Here is an 11,514-nt window from a genome sequence, read left to right on the forward strand (position 1 = left end):
GTTACAAGTATTTTTTAATGAATGATGAGTGATTAGTATTTAACAGAAGAAAACACCTTCAGGGTATTAATGATTCTAATTTTACTTATTCCAATGCAGTTTGATTGGGCAGTAGAGAGGGACACAGAATTAAAATCAGTTTTATGTTTCCAGTACACACAAAAATTTTTCTTTCAGTTACATGAGCAGAATATTTTTCATGAAAATGGTTTGAGGGTAGGTTGAAATTATTTTTTTCATTTGGTTTTCCAAATTAGTATAGTTTTAGATTTTTTTGCATTGGAAGTCTGGTATTTCTCCTGTGAATCTCACATATTCAAATGACAGTGTTTTATACACAAATTCTAAAGGAAATAGGTTTTTGTATTTGCTGTGAAGATTTTTGGGTTGCAATATTTTTTACTGAAGCATCTTTGATCCTCTACTCACTTTGTTTCTTTCTTTGCTTTTTTATTTGTTCTGTTTCCCATTTCCTTTAGTTTTCAGATTTATGATCCATATTTCTTTTATTTTCAACCTGTGCTTTCTTTTGACTTCTTCCACTTCAGATATTTTGTGCTCATTTTAGTGCAAGAAGGATAAATGAAGGCTACACATAAAATCCCCAAAGGCTTCACAATCACCAAAATGCCCAGAGTCTCAGACATCATACAACTTCAACCTGAGGCAAATTAATTTATATGAATCCCTACTGGAAGCCTTCATGATAGACATCTGTAGCAATGCCTATTGTGCACAGGTATCACCAATACTACTAGATTATTTTTCACTGACTGAATTGTCTGTGGTAAGCTCACCAAGGTCAATTTGATGTCCAGAGTGCAAGCAGCTATAGGTGCAACTGAAATCAATGGCCGCTTTGCTCTACACAGTTTCACCTCAGAGGACAGAAACTCACAGAGGGCTAGGAGAGTGCACTGGTAGTCATACTTAGAAGAGGCACAAAAATCATAATGCATATTAGCACCACAAAACTCTGTCAGAAGCTAGGTCCCATTACAATAAGAATCTGCATTAACAAAGCTCACCCCTTCACATAGGCACAACCACAGGTGAAAATTCAAATTTTCAATAGTTTTTTTAAGCTACTTCTCAAGCCTCCAAAGCATACCAGAAACTTTTGGAGAGATGTCCATAACTGCAATGTTATGGACAATTCATTCAGTGAAATTATCTCAACTGGTAATTCCTGCTGCCCCCCAAAACAGTATTTATATAAGCTAGAAACACAGTTAACTCTGGGTTATTTAAAAGGACAACAAGAACACAATGGTATTTGTCTCTTTTATTATGAAAGATACAAAAACAGAGTGTAGTGAAGCTATCATTAGAAACATGAACTTTTGTTGAGCCAACTCTCTATTTACATACACAAAATTCTCCAAGTGGAACAATATCAAATGTGAGACATGTCAGAATACACCATATATACAAGTTTAGAGATTTAATATCTGTTACTTCATACATAATGGCTACACAAAAAGTCAATTCCTACCTGTTTTCCACAAGTATTTTAAATTAAGTTTAGAAGACAACCCAAGCAAAATAAAGCAGAATGTGGGAAATGTTCTGCAATCTGAATGGTTACTTTATAAAAAGAGTACAAAATAATAGAGCCAGGTTTTCAAGTCATGCTGAATATTCTGTCAAATAGTTCACACTCCAAACTAATGTAGGTAGAAAAATGAAAACTGTTACTGATTTTTATTGTCATAAAACCAGAAATATATCAGGAGTTCACGATGCACTCACTTCCAGATCACTAATCAGCTACTAGGAAAAGCAAATATTTTTGTTATTTTTTTTAAAAACTCTTCCTTCAAACAGAAAAGCCAAATAAAATATTTGACCTTGCTTTGCATGATCAGACATTCTGATTAAAAGCATGAAATACAAGAAGACACACCACATTGTATGGTTTTTAACTGGAACCAACTACTGCTTTATTGGTAAGGCACTTCTTCCTTTAGATCAGTCCACTTTGCTACATTTTAGTTTAGCTCCATTTCACACAGCGAGGTGATTTCAGCTATGCCATTTGTGATAGCAGAAGGGATGTTGTTAGGAACTTTTGCTCTCCAAGCATGGATGGCCTCAACAATACCTTCTGGATTGCTTGAACCCAAGTCACATAGTGAATATACGGCTGCCAGCTGCACACCCCAAGGAACAGCTGCAAAATGTTAACAAAAATCAGCTTATAGAAACTTTTTGACAAGCAAGAATGTTTTAGGGAATCTTGAATCTATAGAAACTATTATTCAAGAACTGAAAATAAAACACATCAACAGTTGTGATGCCTAACACCGTAACATAGAAAGATGACAACCTTCACACAAATTTCATAACATCTCATTTTATACTAACTCTTTCCAGTTTTCTCAATTCAGCAACTTTTTAGTACTCAAAGGGCATACAGGAATTGAGAATCTAGTGACTTTAGTTAAGAGTAATCAGAGTTAAGAAAGCAGTCAAGTTTACACTGCGTCTGAAACACAGACACACACTGTACACCATACACTACCAAGTTAGAACTTGAGATTGCAAAGAAGATAAGTTATACAGGTGGTTCAAAACAGCTCCCAAACATTAACAAATGCTTCACTGCAAAATGTACTTAACATCCAGAGTAACTTAAAAATGTGGATTTCTGCTGCTCTAACTGCCTTGTTTCATCTCATCAGTACCTTGAACTGTCTTTCTCCTAATACAACAGTTTTATTAGTAAGATACAGCATAAATTGCTCAGGTGAAAAATTAACTATTACAGCTCAAGTTACAATCACCCTTCAAGTGATCTTAACTTGATCACCCTTTAAGTGATCTCTAATGCAGCTGACAGGCTCTTACATGAAACAGTCCAATTCCAAGGTATCTGAAACCATCTCACAATTTTTCTCTGTTTCAAATAGAAGGTAATACCATTAAAAGCTCATTAACTTTGTAACAGAAAGAGAATCAAACTGAAAACTGTTTCATCTGTTATACACTAACGAAAACTGCAAGAGCAGGCTGTTTTGCCATGTGTGCCTTAATTTATATTCTGGCATTGCAAAACTTCACATTGTGGACGTTACACTCAAGTTCCTCTAAAAGAACATTACCTTCCTCTTTTGCATGCTGTACAAACAGTCCAATTACTGAACTAATATTCTTCACTGCAGCAAGATAGCCTTCCTTCAAACCTATTTGTCCTAATCGACCTGAAAGAAAAAGAGTTACTACATATCTGACTACTTAGACAGTCAACTTCCCAGCTTTTATACTTCCCAGCTCTCTGTTGAAGTATCAACAGAAAATGCAAATTTTAACTACAAAAAATTCTTGTTACCATGTTGTCTTGGGAACAACAGTTGTCTTATTCCTTGTGTAACTAAAGACCCCAAGGCATTTTTCATCAGATTGATTCAGCCTCCTATAGGTTTACAATTTTTAAGTGTAAAACTCAGAAAGAGTGCAATTTTTTTCAATAAACCATGTCATATAGCCTACATACTGAAAATATTTACTGAAACTCAAATTATATATATTTACACCAAATGCCACCTAGATCCCAAATAAATTAATCTAACTTAAATTTATTATGGTATTAAGTTGCATAAAAAAACGCATTTTATACATTTTGCTGGAAACTATATGGCATGAAGCTGTGTCATGGGAGGTTTAGGTTAGCTATTAGAAAAATGTTCTTCACCCAGAGGTTGGTTAGGCACTGGAACAGGCTCCTCAGGGAACTGGTCACAGCACCAATCTGTGTCTGATTTCAAGACGCATTAGGCACATGGTGTGATTTCTGGGGCTGGCCTGTGCAGGGTAGGAGTTGGACTTCAATAAACCTAGTGTGTCCCTTTCAACTCAGGATTTCTATGATTCTATACGTGGCTACAGATTATTTCATTTTAAATACATAAAACATGTTGGTATCTCTTATCATGAATCAATATGACATCTCTGAAAACTTAAGTACCTTCTTTCCACGGGCTGATGAACAGAAAATACCTGCATAAAGATCCAATAAAATTCAATAATACTTCAACCCCCTTTCCAGACAGGCCTGACACTTTCATAAAGACATACTTATACAAAATAGAAGTTCAACCAAGAATTTAAATTACTTACCAATTAGCCTGAGTATCAATGCTATAACACTATCACGAATTGACTGAGCAGTTTCATGCCCCTTTCTCTTCTTTATCCAGTTATCCATAGAAGGCCAAAGCACTTTGCTGTGAAAGAAAAATGAATTTGAAAATCTCATACTGCATGAAGGGGTGGTTATAGTATTCATACAATAATGAAGGCAAATTACTCTTTTGTTTATTACTAACTTTACATAGACTGACTTGACAAATGTATATGAAATCGTGTTGCTTTCAAATGTCATGCTGATATGTTCTGTAAGTTTCTTATATGACTGAAAATTCAGTTTTTATGTTACAAGTAAGATGTGATGCTTGTTTTTAAACCTAAAATGACCCAAAGTAAGGCTTTTTTAACCCTTAAAATTATGCTAATAGACCTAGTTACCTATTACCATCACAACTCAGAGACAATCACCTTGCTATGGCTTTAACTAAGACTACATATGTTTCACTGAAGCTAATTTGTATTAATTTTAAAAGTATTTCAACAAAAAAACCTTCTATACTATCTGAAGGTATGATATTTATATACAAGACGACGATTATAAGTACCACTTATTATGTTATGTCACAGAAAAACAAATGTCTTCTAAGTCGTGTAACCTCTATATAGAAAATCAAGGCTGTCAGATCAGTGTAGCTGTCAAAATGGAGTCTTTCAAACAAGCTTAAGTATGGTAGCAGTCCATATCCTGGATTTTAGGTTCAAAGAAAATTTAAGATATTGACTCTAAGTATTATAATTTAAAATCAGACAGAAATCAAGATAATACATTAATGAGTATGGATATATTTCACTTTCAGCACGGAAGCAGTGTTATTTTCATATGAGAAATTCCACCCTTGTTTTCTGCTGTGGGGGAAGGGGAATTCAACAAGTAAGTTCAGAAGAAGACAATCACTTTGCTTCACTGACAGACAATTCATCTTAAAATCTTATACAGCTATTTTGAAAGCAAATCTTTACTAGAATAGCTCTAACAGGGTTCATTTCTTGGGGCAATACTATAAAATACTACATTTCCTCATTGATCATTCCTCCTATCTTAAAATAATGCACAGATACACAGTAATCTAAGTCTCATCAGGTTGAAACATCCTCGTTTCTAAATACCTATGCAACATTTTATTATGTTAAAAGCTAAGTCATAAAGAATTTGGGAAACAAAAAAACACGACCAAAACAAACCACAGAAAAAACCACAAAGGAAAACATTTGAAAGACATGATTGCCACAATACCTTATAACATTATCATGTGTCCAATCCCACTTCATATGAGAGCAGAGTAGATCAACAGCAAATATATACTGCCAAGCATCTTCACTGAGGTCTTCTCCATACTGTTCACTCAGGTGAAATTCTACTTTTGTACATGACTGCATTTCTAAAAGCAGGTTTGAGACCATAATACCAGCATCTAAAGATGAACTCTGGAATTTTAGAAGGTAATTATCTTAATGCATAAAAAGTTACCAGCCCAGAACCAAACTCATTACAAATATTTGATACTGACTGTTTACAGCATCTTACGCCATATATCCAACTTTGGGTTGAATTAACACAAACAAATAGAGTACATAAACCAAAACCTTCAAGTACTAGGTATTTTTCCTGATGCTTTTACTAAAAGGAGAGTTTGGGAAAAAAATACCCAAACAAGATAAAACACAAATCTCACACCCACTCTCTCATCTCCTTCTACAATTTGGGGATTTTTATTTCTCTCAATGCAGCATTCAGGTAAGAAGCGTGTTTTTCCAGTGCAAGAAGATTAGTCTAATATGGTCTAATAATTAGTCTAATATAAATAATTCTAAAATTCGTTACTCTTTATTCTTCATTAGGGGTGAGTTTGCAAGCAAATACTTTTAATAGTTGAGGTAAATAAATATGCCATGTGAAACCATTCTGCTAATTAAACAGCCAAGGGAAGAAAGGAAACTCAAAACCAAACATTTTTTGAATATCTGACACATAAAAGAAGTCTAGGCTTATCACATAAACAGAATGGGTGCTTGGCAGATCTTCTCAGTACAAAACCTCATATAATTGGCAAGTTCTGCCATGGTGCAAGTCACTAACATGACATGCTTTGACCAAGAAATAAATACCCATCCCAATTGAGCTTTACTTGGAACAATCTTCTCCTAAAATTATATGTGTAACAGACTGTTAATCACAATCTACTTGAAACTTTTATCTGTATTTCTACCCAAGTAAAACACAGCTTACAGACAGGATGATGTCATCTCCTATCGTCAATATACATCGTCAATATAGAAAATTCTATTTCTCCCCAGCTGCAGCAGCTCTCATATTTCAGAGATCCATTAATAAAGTAGGTAGTGTGAGTGCAAAGAATTAATATTTCCAAGAACATTTACTAGAACATTCTTATGTGCATCTCTACTGGCATGATACTAAAAGCTCTAACCTAATGGAATGGAGGATACAAATTCTTTGCTAAACAGGGACTGAATACCAGAGCTTAATGCTACATTACAACTGTGATACAATAGTAAAAAAACCAGATACAAATCCATGCCAAATTAACTCACTCCTGCACTAAAGCAGGAGGTTTAGGGGGCTGTAATTTCAGTGATACCGAATTAAATTCGGGGCTGGCTTCAGAGATTAAAGAAAAAAAAATCATACAACACCTAAAGGCTATGATGACAGCAGTAAGACTACTGCATTCCTCAAGGCAGTTGTAGAGCAGCATGTTAGGATAGGGAATAGATGAGCTATTGTCATGGTTTAGGAATTGTATTCTCCAAATTAGTGCTCCCACTAAAACCAAGCACTGCTAGCTTCCTCCCTCCTCTCCCTTCCTCTTCTCTGTGGCAGGATGGAGAGGAGAATTGGAGGCACAAAATATAAAGATCACAGGTTGAGAAAAGAACAATTTACTGGAAACAGCAATGAGATAAGACAACAAACAGTAATAACAATGAATACTAATGATGGAGGGTACAAAAGAGAGACCAACAATTCACATGGAAGCAACAATACACAACCTCTCCCTCCATCACACTATGCTGGCCTGGAAGGGACTCATTCTCCCTGGAAGAGACTCCATTCCCCACATCCCTGGTAATGATACGAAGTGGTACAGAATTAACCTCCAAGTCCCAGCCACCCCCCCCTTTTTGGCAACTGCAAAAATTAACCCTGTTGTGGCCAGAACTAGGACAGCTATGAATCAATATGATTTTGTTCACTTGATATATACAACATTATTTTATTTCCAGGAAGCAAGCCCAGCATTAATATGGAGTTTTCAAATATATGGGGCCCTAGCCTTTAAACAGACACACAAGCCTGTGACACGAACTCCTTTAGAAGCAAAGCACCTCTGGCTTTCCATTTGCATGATGTAAAATTGCTCCCAATTATTTCAATTTCTCCTCCTTGCAACACTCTTTTCAGGACGGTAATATGTGCCTGCTGAAAACTGATAGAAATTAAATGATTTTCTGAACAGCTCAAAAACTTGAAGTCAGCTCTCACTGATCATCCTTCTCCTGGTATCAATGGTTTTGTATTAACACCAACTGCTTATGTAATTAAGTTTTTTTGCGATAAACAAGTATTTACAGTCTACCTTGCAAAAAGATCATGAGTAAAAAGAGACAGGCTCATCTTGAAATTAACTGTAGTAACGTATTACCTGTTACACAGAGAACTACAAAAGACAAAACAAATACATATTTTAAAAAGCAACAATATAAAGTAAAAGAAAGAAACATCTCACATAACATTCCACAGATAGAAAGAATTCCGTAGTTCAACAATGCTCTAGTTAAAAGTTTAAAAACAACCTTTACTTTTAATGTTCAGTAGATGGGAAAACAAGAAAAGTATTGTATTCTAGTAAGGTCTAGACAACTAGGAGAAAAATGCCTGAAGCGGCATTAGTTGTGTAACTGTACAGCCTCCATGGGATACTCACACCCTTCATTAGAAAAGAAAGTTGCTTGATTTGATTCAGCCAGCAAAGAGACCAATGCAGACAAAAGCTGATACTGACAATGAAATCAGACATTACCTGTTCCCAGTTGAGATAAGCACTTAAACAGGCCAGCATCTCATTGCTTGCACTCTGCCTGACAACTAATTGCATAGCTTTGTTAATTGCACCTTGGAAGACAAATATGTCAGACCATACATTTGTGATAAATAAAATCAATTTTTCTGAGTCTGGATAGTCTAAGGAAAAAAAGAAATAATTAAGTAAATTTTTAACATCTTAAAACACAAAAATGAATATATTCATGTGTTAAAAGCTAATACATTCAGCAAGGTAACTAAGAAAAAAGGTTACAGAAGTCACATCACAACTGAAGCCTAAGGAAAGGCAGTCATACTAGCACATCTCAGTACTGAGACTAAATAAGAAGAAAAGATCCAATAAAAACACCAAACAAGAAACACCTGCAGAACCCCAACAAACCTTAAGCCACCTCCCCCATTGTAATTTCACTCCCTCTCCCTTCATCTTTCTCACTGCACTTTAGTTCACTAAGGAGAGTGGTCTTACAGCATTGAAACTGCATTCTTTAAGGATTAAATTAGACTGGAAGATGCACTCCAACAACCCACCTAATACATTCCAGTCACAAATAAGCTCTCTGATCACTGGGCCAAACTAGAATTAGTCCAAAGGAAAAAATAATCTACAGTACTTGCTAATACATTGCACCCATACACCTGTGAAATTATATGTATTTATATATATGGATGTATATATAAAGCTTGCAAAGAACTTTCACACAATTCAAATCTGATATTCCTCTGCAGTTTTCTCAGACTTTGTCAGAGAAATTACACATTATGCAAGTTGTACGTGAGCATGCTACTATTTATACTTCCATAGATGTAAAGGTTTGTGCTACTCCATATAATTGAAGAATCCTCATTCAATAAAGTAATTCAGAGCAAGTATCTGACAACTATCAGTTAGACAGGACAGTTCCAGGCCATCAATGGGAAGCCAAAAGACCCTTCTGAATACTAAAGGTGAGAGCTCCAAGGCAAAATACTAAGATAAAACATGAGTTAGACTTACAATGAGTTTCACTTACTTCCAGTGTATTTGTTATTGCTTACAGTTTAGACTGTAAGCAATAACAAATACATTGGAATAAGTTATAAAGCAGATACTACTTTCATGCATGAAATGCTATACTGGAATGCATATGCCTGAAACACTATATAAAAAACAATGAAATCTAAAAAGCTGAATGAACCTTCCCTCTTCACTTCAGCATAACTTCTACATTTTTTGAAAGACCGTAAGTACTAGAAAACATATCAAAATGTATCAAATCAAGAAGCTTTAATGAACATAGAGGATATACACTTTAATGAGGTATTTTGGATGGACCTTTTACTCTGAAGCTGCTCATCATGTGAAGAATTCACTTTTTTCTATCAGAACTTTTTTCTATCAGGACCATTGGTGAACTAGAATTACTGACAACTAGAATTGCCTACTCAGGAATTTGAAATACTTACAAAATTAATTCAACAATAAGTAAGAATTCAAGGGGCATAAAAAAGAGGAAAGTAAAAAAAAAAAAAGAAAAAATGGAGGGAACAAAGGAGAGATAAAAGGAAAAATAACTAGAAAGGTAACATTTTATTTATAGTCACTTAAGGCAGAATACTTGAAAGGAGAACAGAACAAAAACGATGGACAAGTCATCAAGACAACAAGTGATTTTGGTCTAAAGAAGTAATACTGACTGTTTATAGTGAATTTGGTAATTGTGTAGCTTGTGTTGCCATAATTCTGATGGGAATATGTGAAACGACATGAAAGAGAAAACCCAAAAATAAATGCATAGTAATCAAATAAAACCAAACAAATTTTAAAATGCCTAAACAGCACTTAAGATGTGTTTACAGCTGTTCCCACTCAACAGATAACTATAAAACCACAGAACAATGACAATAGAAACTTATGCAACTCAATGTATAGAAGAGAAAAATCATCCAATAAAAGTCTGCATTTAGCTATTAAAGTTTGGATCGTAGAAAGGAAAAAGAGAGGAAAAAAGGGGAAATGTTTAATATTTGCAAGAACCCACAAAAAGAAAAGCAGTAAGATACTGCAAAACAAAAAGCTTAATTATTATTTTAGATGCAGAAAATATATATCTGACAAGTAATAGTTTCTAACATGGTGCAGTATTAAAACTATTAACATGAAAGAGGTAAAAGTAGAATTACAACAGACTGAAGGATAGAAAAACAGAGGGGAAAACAGGAATTCGAAAAAGAACTCAAACAAAAATATTACACCCCCTCACAAAATGGTAATTAAGAACAAGATGAAATCACAAACCTTTTTAAGATTAAAAAAAAAAAGATAGGAATTTTATATCAAACATAGCAAGTAATTGAAACAATCTCAAGCTTTAGCACTTTGCTTGTCAGTGCTCTTGAATTTTATTTTAATGTGAAACACAGATACCAGTATACTATTTTCAAACTTACTGAGTTTTAGTCTTCCAAAACTAAGATTCTTAACTTAGCAATAGTATGTACGTGTTACCTTTATTTCTGTGACCAAAAGGCAGGGGAGTAAAGGAAGGGAATGAAAATGGAAAAAACTTCTCAACAAAGCAAGAATTTGGATAACAGGAAGTAAAAAGATTTTAAAGAGGACATATTATAAAAATACCCTGGTTTTGATCAAGGTATTGTCCAGCTCCTGATACTATGTTAAATACCTGGTTTTAAATCACACTTACTTTATGAATCAACACCTACTCAATTAAAATAAGAAAATACTAATAGGTTAAAATGACAAAATTCACAGAAATCACATTATCATTTTGGAGATGGTAGGGAAATGAAAGCAGAGTGTCCTAAATTTCCTTGGAAAAATAAGTAGACTACTAAGAGCCCAGGTCACCACAAAACTACAATACAGATGTGCTGGAACTATGAGAAGGGGAATTTCTTCTAGAACAGTCTATATTTCTGCATTACAGAAAAAAATTTCTGGAAAGCAAGCCTTGAAGAGGAAAACAACCCTTGAACAGGATTTCTGTTTGTTTTTACAAACATAATAATTCTGACACACTACAGCAAAGACACACAGCACATTTAAGATAAAAGGCCACTAAGCCAAACTATACCTTCTTTAAGTAGACTATAGCAGAAAAGGCGGGCTCTTTCCAAATCTCCCAAGTGTCGACAAATTCCTGCATATACTCGACACAGAGCCTGACTGAAATTATAATTTGCGGCATTCTTCTGAGCCTTCAGCTTATTGAGAATTACATGCAGCAAGGACTCTGCTAAATGCTATAAGACAAAATATATTGTTAAGACTGTTACATACTGAAGAATACTTGACA

The 11,514-nt window shown here is 34.6% G+C and overlaps 1 protein-coding gene across 5 annotated transcripts in view; it reads right to left on the reverse strand.

Moving 5' to 3' along the window:
- Positions 1-1,270: 1,270 nt before the first annotated feature.
- ICE1 (interactor of little elongation complex ELL subunit 1) overlaps positions 1,271-11,514 on the reverse strand; it is a 37,010-nt gene continuing 26,766 nt past the window's right edge. For 2 of the 5 annotated variants that reach the window (XM_041471199.1, XM_041471201.1), the window contains 6 exons: positions 11,293-11,461; positions 8,193-8,353; positions 5,384-5,574; positions 4,120-4,226; positions 3,105-3,203; positions 1,271-2,173 (listed from right to left, as the gene is read on the reverse strand). In XM_041471199.1, coding sequence (XP_041327133.1) covers positions 1,992-2,173; positions 3,105-3,203; positions 4,120-4,226; positions 5,384-5,574; positions 8,193-8,353; positions 11,293-11,461 — 909 coding nt within the window. In that variant the 3' untranslated portion in view covers positions 1,271-1,991. Of the gene's footprint in view, positions 2,174-3,104; positions 3,204-4,119; positions 4,227-5,383; positions 7,830-8,192; positions 8,354-11,292; positions 11,462-11,514 lie in introns of those variants that run through there. The other 3 variants (XM_041471200.1, XR_005955439.1, XM_041471202.1) reach the window with 3 other exon arrangements.

The sequence above is a fragment of the Pyrgilauda ruficollis genome, unplaced genomic scaffold, assembly GCF_017590135.1.
Source record: "Pyrgilauda ruficollis isolate IOZ18807 unplaced genomic scaffold, ASM1759013v1 scaffold259, whole genome shotgun sequence".
Lineage (NCBI taxonomy): Eukaryota > Metazoa > Chordata > Aves > Passeriformes > Passeridae > Pyrgilauda > Pyrgilauda ruficollis.